This window comes from Thamnophis elegans, chromosome 14 (assembly GCF_009769535.1).
Source record: "Thamnophis elegans isolate rThaEle1 chromosome 14, rThaEle1.pri, whole genome shotgun sequence".
In the NCBI taxonomy this organism is placed as follows: Eukaryota; Metazoa; Chordata; class Lepidosauria; order Squamata; family Colubridae; genus Thamnophis; species Thamnophis elegans.
In genome coordinates this window covers 7,412,897-7,430,702 of record NC_045554.1, presented here as the reverse complement: position 1 = coordinate 7,430,702, position 17,806 = coordinate 7,412,897, and the positions used below count along the sequence as shown (strand labels likewise).

The 17,806-nt window shown below is 48.6% G+C and overlaps 1 protein-coding gene across 1 annotated transcript; it reads right to left on the bottom strand.

The window, feature by feature from the left end:
- Positions 1-284: 284 nt before the first annotated feature.
- On the bottom strand, positions 285-17,176 carry GPRC5B (G protein-coupled receptor class C group 5 member B). Its single transcript, XM_032231371.1, has 4 exons — positions 16,980-17,176; positions 7,674-8,688; positions 3,014-3,126; positions 285-521 (listed from the first exon to the last, which is right to left on the bottom strand). Exons 2-4 carry the CDS (start codon positions 8,677-8,679, stop codon positions 477-479), a joined length of 1,164 nt encoding a protein of 387 aa, XP_032087262.1. The 5' UTR covers positions 8,680-8,688; positions 16,980-17,176; the 3' UTR covers positions 285-476.
- Between the last annotated feature and the right edge of the window lie 630 nt (positions 17,177-17,806).

Here is a 17,806-nt window from a genome sequence, read left to right as displayed (position 1 = left end):
CAAATCACACACGAAGCACGATTACCTGAATTAAAAACCTTTAGCCCCTTCCCAAAGTCTTCCTGCTTTCTCAAATTTCCTTGTGATTTTGGCTACTTGAGCCCTTTTCTCCCCCCCCTCTCCTTTTTCTATTTTAAAAAGAAGAAGATATGTGCCTAGGTTTACTGTTTAAAATCGGTCAGCTGCTTATTGCACCGCGGAGGTTCCTGGTAGTTAGCTTATCGATTTGACAGTGCTCATGTTTTTTCTTTTTCTTTTTTGTTCCATTTATTCATTTTATTAAAAAAAAAAAAAAAAGGAGACAAGAACTCCGAGCTCTCAGTTTCTAGGACTTTGCACAAGCCTCCCCGATGGATTTCCTCCCTCTGACAAAAAACACACACTTTTGGGGGGGAGGTAGAGGGGGTGGGCAATCAATATTTTGTTAATGGATTCTGTCTGTCTGTCTCTCTCTTCCTCTATGACCTCTAAGCTTTTCACCAAAGGTGTCTTCCAGTGTAACTCGGTGGCGCGGTTGGAATCTGGAAATAAGGATAATACATCCATGATTAAGCATTTTGGAGCGTCGAGAAATTCCTGCATTTATAACACTCAGCGACATGACATGGCTCTGCTTTGCCCTTCGCCTTGCGCAGGCAGTCCTCGACTTACGACCCGCCATTGAGCCCAACATTCCCGTTGGGCTAAAGCGAGACTGTGGGGGGGAGTGAGCTTTGCCCCATTTGACGACCTTTCTCTGCCACAGACGTTGAGCGAATGGCTGCGGTTGTTGAGTTAGTAAGGTGGTTGTTAAGTGAATCTGGATTCTCTATTGACTTGGCTTGTCAGAAGGTCACAAAAGGGGAAATCGCGTGGAACCTCCCCCCCCCCCCCCCGGGACGCTGCAACCATCGTAAATTTGAGTCAGTTGCCAAGCCTCCAAATTTTGATCACTGAGATACTGCGATGGTCACGAGAAAAACAGTCATGATAGCAATAGCACTTAGACTTATATACAGTGCTTTTACAGCCCTCTCTAAGCGGTTGACAGAGTCAGCCTCTTGCCCCCAACAATCTGGGTCCTCATTTTAACCACCTCGGAAGGACGGAAGGCTGAGTCAACCTGGATCCGGTCAGGATCGAACTGTTGGCAGTCGGCCGAGTTAGCCTACAATACTGCATTCTAACCACTGTGCCTGGTGAGATTCGATCTGCCAAACTGCTGGCAGCCAGTCATCAGCAGAAGTAGCCTGCAGTACTGCACTATAACCACTGCACCACTGTGGCTCATAAATCACTTTTTTCCAGTGCTGTTGTAACTTCAAACAGTCACTAAATGTATGGTTGTAAGTCAAGGACTACCTCTGCTTTTTCTTCTTCCTCCTCCATTAGTCATGGAACAGATTCTATTTTCACTAACTTGGTTCTAACTGCCTTGAATTGATCCGAGGCGTTCAACTCCCGAGACCCTAATGAGACCCTTTCTGTGAGTGAGCAACACCTAATAGCCCACATTATTCTATTTTCACCTTCCCACCTGCCCAAAAAAACCCCAAAACACCCCATTGGGGTTTGGCTAAAAAGTTGCAAAGGGGCTTGTGAGCTTCCAGAAAGCCAGCTGCTGCCGATAAAATCAGCCAGGAGATGAGGATCGTTCGGGATTTATTACCCTTCAAAACACTCCGAGTGGAGTCACATGTCAAATCCCTCTGTTCCTGGCTGAACTGAATATAGCAATAGCCCTTAGATTTATATGCTGCTTTCCAGTGCTTTCCAGCCCTTTCTAAGGGGTCTACAGAATCAGCCTATATTGCCCTTAGATTTATATGCTGCTTTCCAGTGCTTTCCAGCCCTTTCTAAGCGGTCTACAGAATCAGCCTATATTGCCCCCAACAATCTGAGTCCTCATTTTACCCGCCTCGGAAGGATGGAAGGCTGAGTCGACCTTGAGCCTGATGGGATTCGAACTGCCAAATTGCAAGCAGCCGGTAGCCAGCAGAAAGTAGCCTGCAGTACTGCACTCTAACCACTACGCCACTAAGGCTCTTCAAATATCCTTTCTGGAGGAGACCAACTGTATGTTTTTCGACATCCACCTCTTTCCCCATCCTCACCACCTCCTCCCCAACAAAATGGGGGGGGGGACAGAAAATTGCCCGATGGAGTCCATAGCTGACTTAAAGGAATACGAACCTAAGTTCTAATGGAGCAGAAGCCAAATGAGTGGCATTTTGAAGCAGGCCACAGGGGGGCAGCAGTAGCAGCAGAGCCATGGGGTGTGACAATTAAGCAGCTGGGAGGTGGGAGGGAGCATCATTGGTGGGCCAATAGAAGTGGAGAGGAGTGCGAAAAGGATCAAGCGATTGGGCAGCTTCTTGGTCAACGTTGACCCTAGGCAAGGGGATAATATAGATTCCTCCGTTGAAGGAATCTTTCGAAGCAACCAGCACCAGGGACTTGGGCTGCTGTGGGTAGGAAGTCTTTGAGAAGGGCCCAAATTTAAAGGGAGGACACCACCAATGGATGGTAGTTTGGCAAACAAATAAAAAAATAAATTACGAGGCGGTGATTGGTTGGGAAAAGGAGCAATGGTCAATGCTAATGGACAAAGAAGTGGGTGAGCTTTCCTAGAGACGTCATCTCTGGTTTCTCAGACCAGAAGAACATTTAATGACCATGCCAATATTTCTTTCACCGACTCGCCTGGGAGGAAATGGACAGAATCAAATCATTCTTCCTTCTTTCCCCTCAAAAGAGAAGAGAGGGCGTAGTTGGTGTCAGCGCCCAGAGAACAATTTGAGCAAAGCAAAACTTGACTGGCTCAACAACACGGAATTTGGAATTCGGCCCTGCATGCATCCCTTGGGCGTTGAAGCTTCCCGCATCACCCCCCCGCCTCCCCCCCGCATCATTCTCCCCTGCTCCCCAATAATCAGCAAGCATCCCAACCGAAGGAAGTTCTGAGTTGAAAACGGCGGTTGAGCCTTTTCCCCTAAGGGGTAGCTTCTTCTACGCATCCCGTTTTGATACTTACAGTCCCACCGTTCAAGACAACCGCCATCTCGGTGGGCTGGTAGACGTTGCTTCGGAAGGGAGCGCTTGCACGGCTTCCCAAGCTGCCGTTGCGAAATCCCGCCGTCCGTAACGCTGCGCGAAACCGAGGAAGAGGAGGGGGGAAAGAAGACAGAAAGAGGGAGAAGTGACTTTGGTGGGGGAAACAAAAATAGAAGCAGACGGAAGTTCTTCATTGACGGCTTTAAGGTGAGGTGGAGATCTACAGGTAAGATTTTTAACTCCAGGCAGGACCTGGGACAGCTCCAACTTACTGGAACTGTCCTAGGTCTTGCCTGGAGTTAAAACCTATCTGTAGTTTTCCACCTGTAGAAGGAATGGCAGAGCCTGGGGGTGGAGTTAAACAGGGGATTAGCCTAGAATCCTTATGTGGCCACGAGTGAATTAAGTCCAATTCTCCTTTAATCCTGTTGATTCTTATCTAATTCCAAGCAGGTGCCTGGGTTGTTAAGAATATTCCGGTACATAGGCATGAGTCACTATAAATCAGATTAATTGAATCTTCACAGGTGGCCCATCTTTCATACCTGGCACCACCTCACCTCAAAGTGAAGCCATACACATATGCTACAAGCTGAAATATTTCTTAGACAGCAGAGAAATTTAAACCAAAATGGGGATATATATATATATGTGTGTGTGTGTGTGTGTGTGTGTGTGTGTGTGTGTGTGTTGCATTTTTGCTGATAAATAAATGAAGGGAGACTAGTATAGATCTATTTCAAGCTATTTAGCTCTCATCAGCCAGCCATACCCTTGCTGGGATTTGAACTTGGGCTGTTTTTACATATTAGGTAGTTGTATTAACCTCTAAGCCACAAGTTCTCCTCCCTTATCAGCTGAGCCAGGGGAATGATTAAGTGTTTTGTCAAAGCACCTGGTATGGCCAAATATGGGAGGGAGTACACTGCTTCCCTTGTCCCAGCAAGGATATGGCTAGATGAGAGCTAAATAGCTTGAAATAGATCTATACAAGTCTCCATTTATTTATCAGCAAAAATGTGACAGACAGACAGACAGACAGACAGATATAGGCAATATACTGTGTCTGCCAAATGTGACAGAAATATTCCCTCCACAATAAATATAAACAATCTATTTAATTTTAAAAAAAATAGGTTTAGTTTTAAAACTTTAGGAATGTGGGGCTTCACAAATACTATCAAGATCTTCTTTGGGGTGTAAGAGAATTTGTTTCAGGTCATCATTAAATATTTAATATTTCAGTTCAACCCACAATGGGAGACAGCTGAAAATGTATGCAACATTAGACACCTGAATCTTAAAGAAGTCAAAAGATGGCCCACTTGACAATGATACAGAGAATTACGGATGGCATAGGATGAATTTTTGAGATAAATCTTAGGAAATTATTTCTCCTGTTCCTGGTTCACATGGGAAATGCACTTCCTAATTGATATCCACTCATCTAGGAAACTATAAAAGTTGATTAGGCAGATTACTGGAGATTACTTGTAGTCCTTGATTTAGAATCATTTATTTAGTGAGTGTTTAAAATTATAAGTGTTGAAAAAAGTGACTTGTCTACTGATTTATTGCTGAATATAGCCTTAAATTGATGCTAGATAAGAGTTAACAGAGGTTGCGGGAACGTGACGACTCTAGGCTAATTCCTCTCCTGACTCCACCTCCAGACTCTGCCTATTGTGAGAATCAAGAAATATAGCCTATTAAATAAATAAAATTAAATAAAAAAGTATTAAGTTAGATACATTTAAGTTTTTATTATTAGAGGGAAAATGTTATGACACAGGATATAGTCAAATAAAGGAGGGATAATGATGACAACCTATATATATGTATGAGTATAATATAAGGAAACTAGATGAAAATTGCCAACAGCTATTTGGAAAGGAGGATTAGAAAAGTTTGTTATTAAATATTATGGATGTTTAGCTAGAATAGGACACAAGGATTCAGTGTTATTGGAGGATTGTAGAAATATTAAATGAAATGCCAGTATGTGGTTATGTATTAAATCTTGGTATATTTTATGATGAAGGACGTTTAAATAATTATAGTCAAATAAAAATGGAGGTTTAAGGGTAACATGTATAAATATTTGAGTTAAAATTCTTGAGTTAATATGAATTATGCTTCATGACTGTGGAAGAGATGCACGAAAGCCTTTTTGTAACCAACTGATACACTTTCTACAGTATGTAAAGAGGGAAGATTTTATGTGTTGTGTTTGTTTTGAAAATAAAAATAAATTCTATTAAAAAAAAGAAAAGAAATATAGCCTATTGATCTGTTGGATTCAATAAGCCCTATGAATGATAGCAGGTACCAGAAGAAAGAGATATGAACCAAAGTTTTCAGCTAGGATGATTTCAAAATTTGCCAGAAATATTTCTAATCCTGCTGCGCCGTTGCTAACTGTGAAACGTGTTTTTGCAACCGTGCACTTGTATGGATACGCTTAAAAAACAGGAAGAATAAAACTGCTGGAAATGAGGAACTGGAAGGAATGTACACAGGTGTTGATGGAAAGTGACAGTTGGTGAAGCATACATGAGAGTAGAAGAAAATTATAAAGGACAGGGACTGAGATCAGCTGGAAGCCCTTTGAAATTTTTATAACACGATCTTTCTCCTAAGCAACTCAACCCTTCCTATGAGTTAAGCATCTTTCAATCGTGACCCGTCAAAACCGCGCTCGACTAAACCGCGCCCGATTAAACCGCATCGCTGACGTCATCAACAGGGCGACAACAGCCAGCGCGGAGAAAGAAGGGCGCTTTAAATAGCGCTTTGAAAGCAAGCCAATTCAACTTAAGGTAAGGGTTAGGTTTAGGGTTAGGTTAAGGGTTAGGTTTAGGGTTAGGTTAAGGATTAGGTTTAGGGTTAGGTTAAGGGTTAGGTTTAGGTTTAGGGGGGTTAGGTTTAGGTTTAGGGGTTTTTAGGTTTAGGGTTTACAGCGTGCTTCTGTCTCCGTGCTGTTGTCGCCCTGTTGATGTCAGTGACGCGGTTTAGTTGGATGCGGTTTAGTCGAGCACGGTTTTGTGGTGGAACCTCATTCAATTGGGACATCCCACTGGAGCATTGGCCTTTCCGCTGTCTTTAGAGTCAAGTCCACAATGTCGAACTGAGCTTATTCCTAGATTCATTTATGAATTAATAGCTATTCCAGATTGCTTGCTTTGGCTGGACACATGCGCTCAATGCGGCAAGTGAGATTTAAAAAGAAAAGGAATCTTATCAAAATACAGGCCGGTAATTTTTTTTCATGAGGGTGCATGATTTTTTTTTTAAATGCCAAAGAAACACCAAATGATAGATTTGTTCTACCTTGTTTCTCCTAGGAATAATGTCAGGATGCTGTAAATCAATGTTGTATTGCTTTATTGAACTAAGATCAAGCCAATGTGCTACATTGCACACTTCAGAGTGCAAAGATATTGGTTCAGCTGGCAGAAAAGGAAACCCAGATGCAGGGTTGTTCAGCAATAAATCTTTTAGTCTCACAGCTTGTCAATTTCTGCCACCTTCCATCATAAAGGAAAGGAAGAAAAGGGGAAGAAATGGGAGATCTCTCTTCCGAAGCAGTCAAATGGCTGTTCAGATTAGTCTGAAAGAAAATCCACTGGATCCCTTCCTGTCCAGATGTTGCTGAATTCTAATTCCTATAATTCCACTAATGGGGCCAGGACTGAGGGATTTTGGGAACTGTAGTGTAGTTCAGCAGCATAGGGAGAGGCATTGTTCTCCTCAACATTTGCTATTAAGGATTCCAGCAGAATTTCCTGCGCCAAACAGGAATGACGCATGGCATCTAGACTAAATTGCAATTCATCGCAAAGAGGCCTGGGACCAAAAGGGCAGCTTCAATCTTGTAGCTATGCGGATCAGGAGATGTTTAGAATAGGGTAGAATAACAGAGTTGGAAGGGACCTTGGAGGTCTTCTAGTCCAACCCCCTGCTTAGGCAGGAAACCCTACCTCACTTCAGACAAATGGTTATCCGATCTCTTCCTAAAAACTCTCAGTGTCGGAGCATTCACAATTTCTGGAGTCAAGTTCTTCCACTGATTAATTGTTCTAACTGTCAGGAAATTTCTCCTCAGTTCTAAGTTGCTTCTCTCCTTGATTAGTTTCCACCCATTGCTTCTTGTTCTACCCTCAGGTGCTTTGGAGAATAGTTTGACTCCCTCTTCTTTGTGGTAGCCCCTGAGATACTGGAAGACTGCTATCATGTCTCCCCTAGTCCTTCTTTTCATCAAAGTAGACACACCCAATTCCAGCAACCGTTCTTCATATGTTTTAGCCTCCAGTCCCCTAATCCTCTTTGCTGCTCTTCTCTGCACTCTTTCCAGAGTCTCCACATCTTTTCTACATTGTGGCAACCAAAACTGGATGCCGTATTCCAAGTGTGGCCTTACCAAGGCATTATAAAGTGGTATTAACCCTTCAGGTGATCTTGATTCTATCCCTCTGTTGATGCAGCCTAGAACTGTGTTGGCTCTTTTGGTAGCTGCTGCACAACAGTCATTGCTACTTTAAAGTATTCCATTCTCAGATTTTTATTCGGTCGATCTTTCCACATTATTACGACTTACGACAAGCATCTTCCGCCCCTATCCCAAACAAACAGAGGCTCACCTGCATTATGTTCGTCCATCGAAAAAGCTTTATTCTCCATGTAGCTCCGGGGAAGCTGGAGGTCATCCTCAAAAGCCGTTTCGCGCATCCGTGGCTGCGTGGTGTCGAAGTAGTTGGGCGTGTTCTCTTGCTGAGACGGCAGGATGGCACAGTGGACCTCTGGGATGGCGTAGAAGATCAGGAAGACCCAGCCATTGGCTACCAGAGCCACTGCGAGAGTGGGATCCTTCCACTGATCTCTTCTCCCCAGTTCCTTGTTACCGTACAGGTACATAGTCAGCCAAGCCACCCAGATGAGGATGGAGAAGAAGCTGGTGACGACCAGGCACGCCCCATTCTTCTTCCACTTCTTAAATTTCCCACACAACGTGAAGAAGGAGAAAGACAAGGTGACCACCATCAAGAACATCACGTAAATGGAAGCCATGGCAAAATCCATGGGCTCGTAGCGGCAGGCCGGCTTCCCCTCCCTCACAATCGTCAGTATCAGCCACTCGGAGGCAATGATGACCTGGACCAGCGCAACGCAGACGGCGATCCCGGCCAGCTGCCATCCCGATGGGCTTTTGCCGTGGCGGACCAGCCTCCGGAGCCGCCAGGCTTGAGCGAGCAAGCAGGAGAAGCAGACGGCGAAGAGGACTCCCCAGGAGAACCTGCGGATGGAGCAGATGGTCTCGTCTTCTTCGATGATGTAGGCGAAGGCCAAGCCAAACAGAGCCAAGGTCCCAAAGAAGAAGAGGAAATGGAGGCCCAACGGGCTCCTCTTCTCCTTGCCTTTGATGAAGGGCAGCCTCACCAGCAGGATCAACTTGAGGAGCAGCGTGGTCAGGACTCCCGCGCCGGCCACAGCCTCAATCACAATTCCCCAGATGGCATCCAGATCACACAGGGCAGCATATTGAGGGAGGAGATCCAGTCCACATCCTCGTGGAGTGCTGGAGTTCTCAGAGGAACCATAGTCCACCACAAAGAGCAGGAGAAGGCCAACCGTAAGGAAGGTGGACATTTTTTCTACCTGGAAACAAAAGGAAAAGAAAGTAAAGACGATCATTTGCCTGCTACTTCCTACTTCTAGGACCAGGATCGGCAGCCTGCGGCTCCGGAGCCACATGCGGCTCTTTGGGCCCTCTGCTGCAGCTCCTTGTCCCATCACTGGCTGGCCCTGCCGCTCGCCCTCCGCTCCCAGTCACTCCTCTCCCTGCCTGAGATGGGTCCCTGGTTGGGGATAAAAAAACAGCTTCTAAAGCACAGCTGATCGTCAGAAGCAACGAGAAAAGCAGGGGAAGCCCGTTAGCGACTCATTTGGGCTGAAAAAAAAGCTTTGAAAAAGCTACATTCGGAGTATAAGACACACCGAATGTAGGGGGGGGGGAATGTGTCTTATACTCCCAAAAATACGGTAATTTACTTACTTGTTTGTTTGTTTCTGAGCAGTGAAATATCTCAAACTAACAACAACACCTAATTGCCATGAGTCAACCCTTCAGGTTGCCAAGTCAACTTGGGACTTGTTGCTGGGGCGACCAAGACTTTGGGTTGACTTTCTGGACCATAAAAACAACGGCCACCATCATCTACGCTTCAGCTTCTCAAGGCTTCGGATGAACACTGCAGTACTGCTGCAAAAGATTTGTTTAAAAAAAAAAAGGGGGGGGGGAAAGAATGCTACTCTGACTTCAGAACCGAAACCTTTGCTGCAGTTCTGACATTTCTCTCCCCATTTCCTTCCCCCGGAGAATATCGCAACGAGTGGGAATTCTGCCCAGTTTCTTCCCAGCTACATTGGGGAAAAAAAATCCGCTTCGGGGGGGGAGATCGCGGAGGCACAACAAGAGCTGATGATCGGCCTGCCGAAGAGAGATGCGACTCCTGAACTTTGTAACGGATGAGGACATTGTGCTTGGCGTGCAAAGAATAATAATAATAATAAACAAACGCCTTGACTTGTTTCCTCTCCTTCTGCATCGTAATGCTGCAGGACTGTCAGCCCTGCACTTCTGCTGCTGGGCGACCCAATGCAGAGGAACAGTGGTAGGGATGGGGAAAAAAAATGCCACCGGGGGTATTTTTAGAAGACTTAAGCCCAACTGGAATCCAAGCGGGATGCGGATTTCGGCCATTAAATCCCCCTTCCCCAAATATAGCAGGCTCTGCTGGTCACATGTTCAAGAGCTCCCTTTGGCGCACTTGAATCACAAAACGATCTCAGCACACACACACACACATACACACACACACAAACACACCCCTCTGCGAATCAACCTGGAACATTCCAGAGATTGTGCAAGAACCAGGAGGCCACCTGCATTTCATTGGGTTGCCAAACAGTAGCAGTTGAATTTCCTGCCTGGAAATCTGGAATGAAACCAGATTTTAAGGAGTAGAGAGAGACCCAGAGTTTGAAGCGTTGTCAATTGCTTGCTTAAGGTTGGTCTCCATCAGAGAAGGAAGCTACTGCACTTATGGATGGTGGACACTGGTTGAGGAAACTCCATGGCTTCTAGCGTTGGTCTCCATCACAGAGAGAGAAGGCACCTCACTTATGGATGGTGGACACTGGTTGAGGAAACCATGGCTTCTAAAGTTGGTCTCCATCACAGAAAAAAAGGCACCTCACTTATGGATGGTGGACACTGGTTGAGGAAACCATGGCTTCTAGAGTTGATCTCCATCACACAGAAAGAAGGCACCTCACTTATGGATGGTGGACATTTGCTGGAAAACCATGGCTTCTAGAGTTGGTCTCCATCACAAAATAAAAAAGGCACCTCACTTATGGATGGTGGACACTGGTTGAGGAAACCATGGCTTCTAGACTTGGTCTCCATCACACCCAGAAGGCATCCTACTTATGGTTGTTTGACAATAGTTGGAAACCCATGGATTTCAGGGTTGGTCTCTATCTGAGAGGGAAGGTACCACTTTTTCACTTAGAAAATGTATATGGCCACCTATCTCACATGTCAACTCTGGGCAACGAACAATGATCCACAAAAACAAGGTGGATAATAAAACCTCCCATCAACGAACCCAAAGCAGAATTAAAATAATCATAACACCAAGGTAAACTCATCTATTGCTCTGCCACTTAGGAAGCTGAGCCATGGCTTTGTGACCTTCTGAAAGGCCAAGGCCCTTTGAATCCAAGGAAGCAGCCTATCCCAGGTGCTACAAGAGAGAAGGCGCGTCTCCTGGATCCCACCAGATCGCACTTGACCAGAGGAAACTTGGGGGCTTGCACTAGGTGGGGAAACTTTGTGCTGCAGCCGTTACTGTCCAGGGGATAAACAGAAGTTCAGCAGCTGAAGGACTAGATGTTCTCCAGTCTGGATCCCCATCACAGGACGTGGACTTGTATCAAACCCCCACAAGACCACAAGTGGGGGTTCACTGGTCCCTGATTCTTTCGCGTGGAGAAACCAGAGCTGAGTCCAGGACTTTCAAGACCACAAAGCAAGACCCATAATCCTGGGCTGCAGTGCCTTTCTGTCCTCAGGATCCCAGGATGATATAAACAGGACCCCCATCAGCAGGCCTGGGGTAACCGAATAGCTGTCCTACAATGGGCACCTGGGGATTATTCTCGTAGCCACCTGAACTGCAAAAAAATTGCTTTGGCACCTTCACAATTGTACCAACACCCTGAATCCGTATCCTTCATCCTCCTAGTTATTATTATTATTTTAAAGAAACATGAAATTAGCATTTATAGGAAGAGGCCAAGAGCATCCAGCATTACTGGATTTCTCTTGAGCCAACCGCTAGCCAAGATTGCCAGCGGCTTTGGCCCAAACCTGTGGACTTCAGCACACCCTAGACCGTGATGCTGAATCTATGGCATGCGCACCAGAGATGCCACACAGCACCCTTTCTGATGGCACACAAGTCTTCGCCCCAGTTCAGCTCCGTCGCAAATGTACACGCGCCTCCCAGCAGCGAGCTGCTCTTCAGGTCTCTGCCTCACATGCATAGGGTGTGGTGTGTGGGTGTGTGCATGCATTGGGGAGTGGGGGGCATGCACGGGGTGGGGCTCATGCACAGTGGGCTGCACACGAACATTTTGGGGGTTTCGGGCACATGCCCGCTTTGGGCACTTGGGTGGGGAAAAATTTAGCCATCCCTGCCCATGGAGATTAAACAAAGCGGCTTCTTCGCCCGATTTCCCCTTTTAATGTTGTTTTTAGGAGCCTGATACCAAGAAGCAGCAACCCCAGTGAACTCCGCCATCTCCAGCTGTGGCTGCTCTGCCTGCCAAAAAAACCTTGTTTTCTCTCTCCTCTCCCCTCTCCTCCCCCACCCCGCCCCACAAGTGCAACACAGCCAGCACATAACTCACTCCACCACCTGACCCCAAAGGCGTGGAGTTGACTTCATGTCTTCTCCCCGAACGGTTCCAACCCAGAGGTTCCTCCCACCTACAACTTCACGCATAAGCGGGTAAAATCTGCCTTTCTCGATCCAACAATGCCTTTTTTTGGTGCGTTTCGCTTTGGCGTTTTTACGCCTCTACACCAAATGAGGTTTCGTTCTCAGATGGGTCAGGTCTGAGGAGCGTTGAGAACAAATCCATAATCATCTCCTCCAAGCTGTGTCAACAACACCTCCCACCCTCCCTTGGACAGACCCCCATTTAGTAGGCTCTTTGGGATCATTCCTTTATCTGCATTTCAATTTCTCCCTCCCTCTATCTGAGGCAGGATAAACAGACTTTCTCCAACTAACGAAAGCCACGCTTCCTTGGATAAACGGCCTAATGAATATATAGAACATGCGTTCTGTTCTTACGAGCCCACGTTACTTCAAAATGTAATCTGTAACTTATATATGCACTTACATATATTTGCATTCCTAACACCTTACCGCTACGTATTTCCATCCGTACATGTCCCGTAGTATTATGGACTCCTATATAATTTTATTACCGTAATCCATGGGGTCTGTAAGGTAAAAGGTAAAAGGTTCCCCTTGCACATATGTGCTAGTTGTTCCCGACTCTAGGGGGCAGTGCTCATCTCCGTTTCTAAGCTGAACAGCCAGCGCTGTCCGAAGACGTCTCCGTGGTCATGTGGCCGGCATGATTCAACGCCGAAGGCGCACGGAACACTGTTCCCTTCCCACCAAAGGTGGCTCCTATTTTTCTACTTGCATTTTTTACGTGCTTCTGAACTGCTAGGTTGGCAGAAGCTGGGACAAGTCACGGGAGCTCACTCCGTTACGCGGCGCTAGGGATTCGAACCGCCGACCTTTCTGATCAACAAGCTCAGCATCTTAGCCCCTGAGCTACCACGTCCCCCATAACATATATGCATATAGATTTGCATTCCTCAAACCTTACCACTACATATTTCCATTGTACGTGTATTCTGGGCTCCTTCTATATAATTTTATTACCGTAATCCATGGGGTCTGTGCCATATCCCAAATAAATAAATATCCCAAGCCTGATCTCTAACCTCCCTCCTCCCCAGCCCCCCCACTGCTTTCCATCAAGACGCAACCTTCTGTTTTCTCCACTCGACAACAACAATCTTGATATCTACCCCCATTTTCTAGGACTGTCCTAAATCTGATTAAATCCCTCCATCTCCCCCACCTCCAGTCTGTGGATTTAACCATCACTCTGTTACCAAGCAAATTCTCTCGGAAAAGCTGAAGATGGGATGCATGTATTTCCTCCTCCTCCCCCCACCCCCACCCCCACCCCGGTTTGACTTCTGCCTGAGCTATCTAGAGGGGGAAATGTTGTTTTCTACCATAGGCTGAGCTTCCATCCACTCTCTGATTTTTTTTTCCAAAATGGCCCAAGGAAGTGTCTGACTCGAAAAGGAGCCCGGGGAATCCTTTTCCACCTCCAGCATTTCTACACAACCCTGTTTGTTTACATCAGGGGGTGTCCAGCATTGGCAACTTTTGTGGACTTCAACTCCCAGAATTCCACAGTTAGCTCTTGTACCTTTAGACCAGAGATAATGTGGCAGCAGATTCAGAGAGTAAAGGAGGTTGGGGAGGAACACGGGCCAGTCCTGGAGTCTGGGGAAGGCTCGGACGAGGGCTCTGCGTTGGAGGCAGAGAACAGGCCAGGGTCGTATGCCAGTTATCGGCTGCCTCCAGAGTCAGACATCAGTGAGGCAGAAGAACAGCTGGAGCCTCTTCCCAGTGTGCGCATGCGAAGAGTTGCCAGATGAAGGGAACAGCTAAAGAACAGGGGTCGACTTGGGAGTAAGGCCACAGGTGGACGTTAAAGGGCCCCTCCCATAGGAAATAAAAGAGGAGCAAAAGGGGAGTGGAGTTTGCAGGAGACAATTAGTTCCGAGACTCCTTGCCAAATTTTGCAGATATCAGCCTGGCAGCTTTCCAAGCCAGATGAGGTCTGTGACTGTAAATCCTCCCTTGAAAGACTTTGCTGGATGCGAATGAGCAGAATTCACAGCCAATTAATAAAAGGGTTTTTTTGTCAGGACCAGGAGTTTGCTCCATGCTCTTGGGAAGCCTCGGTCAGAACAGGTATCCACCCTTGGCAAATTTTAAGACTGGTGGACTTCAACTCCCAGAATTCCCCAGCTAGCTCTTGTACCTTTCAACCAAAGGTGTCCAACTGTGGCAACTTTAAGACTTGTAGACCTCAACTCGGCCGGCTGGGGAATTCTGGGAGTTGAAGTCAGCAAGTCTTAAAGTTGGCCAAGGTTGGTCACCCTTGATTTACCCCTTTCAGCAACGATATCTTGGTGGTGTGGAAGGAAATAAACGACACACAGACCCCTCAAATGTCCAACTCCGCAAAAGAACTCTGTGGCATTCAAAAGCTCGTCCATTGGATGCGGAACGTATTATGGGATAGCTCAAGATTTATCCAAGGCGAGTTTCCAGTGATTGAAGCACAAGGCAAAAACAAAAGACTGCAAAACCTTTCAGGGTGCTGTTGCAAACATTGGATCTTCCTTCTTAACCCTTTCACATCTCCGCCTCCTGTTTCACAGTCCTAACTAGCCTCTTCTTCTGCCAACCTAGCAGTTCAAAGGCACTTTAAAAAAAGGCAAGTAGAAAAAAATTGGGACATTGGAAGGTACATCCAATCAACCCACTGCTCAAGCAGGAGACCCCTTATAGAATCATAGAAGGGCAGAGCTGGAAGGGACCTCAGAGGTCATCCAGCCCAACCCCCCTGCTCAAGCAGGAGACCTTTACAGAATCATAGCAGAACACTTGAAAGGCACCTCGGAGGTCATCTAGCTTGCTCAAGCAGGAGACCCTTACATAATCATAGAAGGACAGACAGCTGGAAGGGACCTTGGAGGTCATCCAGCCCAACCCCCCTGCTCAAGCAGGAGACCTTTACAGAATCATAGCAGGACACTTGAAAGGCACCTCGGAGGTCATCTAGCTTGCTCAAGCAGGAGACCCTTACATAATCATAGAAGGACAGACAGCTGGAAGGGACCTCGGAGGTCATCCAGCCCAACCCCCTACTCAAGCAGGAGATCTTTACAGAATCATAGCAGGACACTTGGAAGGCACCTTGGAGGTCATCTAGCCCAACCGCCTGCTCAAGCAGGAGACCCTTACATAATCATAGAAGGACAGACGCTGGAAGGGACCTCGGAGGTCATCCAGCCCAACCCCCTGCTCAAGCAGGAGACCCCTTATAGAATCCTAGAAGGACAGACAGCTGGAAGGGATCTCGGAGGTCATCCAATCCAACCTGTCCCGTCTGATTACGACCACCGCCCCCTCCCCCAAATATCCTACGGATCTTTGGAAATCTTTCTCTCCCCCCCCCCTCGCCCTACCAGCCGTCGCTTCTGCTCTGCACATACACCCCACCCCCCCCAATCCCGAACTGGAAACCTCCACGCCTTCATTGTCGCGACGCAAAGCGCAAAAAAACCCGCCTTTGATTCGCAACCCCTTATCCAGCCCGGCCGTCAGAACTCCAGGCGGACTGGGGGGGGGGGGGGGGGCTCCCTTCTCCGTCTGACCGGGGCGGATGGGAGGTGTAGTCCTAAACTCTTTGGAGGGGCGCAGGAGACGGAAAAAGCGCTCAGCAGCTCCGGTCCTCTCCCCTCGCCCTTCCTCGGGAACACTTGCGGCCATCCGTCCTTTAGAGTTATTTTTAAAGGGCTCTCTCGGGTCTTTATAGCTCGATCCCTCTCGCTCCAGGTGCCCTCCAGCTACGGCCAGGCTCTTCTCTTTTTAGCGCCCCCCCCCGCCCCCCGAGAGCCAGTCCCAAGAAACCCGCGGAACGAGGCGAAAGCGGCCCCGCTCCCCGCACTGCAAAGCGCGCGCCCTGGAGCTCCGCGCTCCTCTTTCGGGGCAAGCGAGGCAGGGACCGATTTTCCTTTAAGCCCAGCCGACAGCCAGGTTGGAAAGGGGGGGGGGGGTTGGCGCTGATTCCTCCTCCGTCGCTTTTCCAGCGCCTGGGCTGCGTCTGCACGACTTTCTGCAGTCCCCGACCCTCCGGTCAGACCCCACTTTAAAAAGCCAGCTTCCCTCCTTCCTGGCTCCAAGATCCATCATCCCCCACTTTAAAGCCAGCTTCAGTCCTTCTTCCTGGCGACAATGCCAGGCTCCAAGACCCATCATCCCCCACTTTAAAAGCCAGCTTCCCCCCTTCCTGGCGACAAAACCTGGCTCCAAGACCCATCATCCCCTACTTGAAAGCCAGCTTCCCTCCTCCTTCCTGGCGACAGTGCCAGGCTCCAAGACCCATCATCCCCCACTTTAAAAGCCAGCTTGCCTCCTTCCTGGCGACAAAACCTGGCTCCAAGACCCATCATCCCCCACTTTAAAGCCAGCTTCAGTCCTTCTTCCTGGCGACAATGCCAGGCTCCAAGACCCATCACCCCCCACTTTAAAAGCCAGCTTCCCTCCTCCTTCCTGGCGACAATGCCAGGCTCCAAGACCCATCATCCCCCACTTTAAAAGCCAGCTTCCCTCCTTCCTGGCGACAAAACATGGCTCCAAAACCCATCATCCCCTACTTTAAAGCCAGCTTCCCTCCTCTTTCCTGGCGACAATGCCAGGCTCCAAGACCCATCATCCCCTACTTTAAAGCCAGTCTCCCTTGCCAGTGAGCGCTCCGGGCTCCAAGACCCATCACCCCCCCCCCACACACACACACTTGAAAGCCCGCTCCCTTCGCCTCCACCATCCCCATCCTCCGCGGCCGAACCGACGGGCATCGGCAGAGCTGGAAACCCACCCGGCCCCTCGGGGAGGAGAGAAACTTAAGAGCCCCCTGAGCCGGCCTGGGCTCCTGAGTTGCGATCCCGGGGAACCAGAGCCTCCCCATCCTCCGCCCGCACTCACCGTCTCTCTTCGGCCGGCGGGCGGGTTCCGCAGCCCCCCGCGGATCACAGCCGGCCCCTGGGCGATGCTGCTGGCGGCGGCGGCGGCACTCGACGACCGGCCCTCGGAGCCGCAGCCCCGGCCGGGCTCATAGAGCGGAACCAGCGGCGCCCCACGGGCCGCGTTGCTGCAGCCTCCGAGCCCGTCGCCAAACTGTCCCGCTCGCCCCTCGGCTCTGCTCCCTCCCCTCCCGGCTGGGGAGGGCTGTCCCAGAGGCCCCGCCCACGCCCCGCCTGTTTCCTCCCCCGCCCCGCCTCCTCGACGGCTCCGCGGTCCGCAGCGCCCCCTGCTGGCCGAGGGGGAAAAAAAAGGCTCCCCTCGCAGGACTCTCCCCGCGTTGGAGGGACACCCCCCCAATCTCAAAGGCTTCAATCACAGGGGAACCCCCCCCCTGTGATCAATGCCATTTTCCACGTTCAGCCTCTGGGATATTAACTCCGATTGACACCCACCCCCCCAATCAAGTTCCCGAGGTTTTTGCAAGTCCCAGAATAACAGAGTTGGAAGGGACCCTGGGAGGTCTTCTAGTCCAGCGGTCACCAATTGGTGGTCCGCGCGAGAAAATTTGGGTGGTCTGCAGAAAGATTATTTGCATTTTTTATATTGCACTAAATCAGGGGTCCTCAAACTACGACCCCTGGGACGGATATGTGCAATGAAGGTTTGTGTTGCTGCAGAGAGTCTCCCCTTTCGGGGTCTTTTTGTGGGTCGGAGGGGGGCAGAAATTCCGACTTGGGGTCTGCTTCAGCCTCCTGGTGGGGGGCTTTGGGCGAAGGCTGGAGGGAACC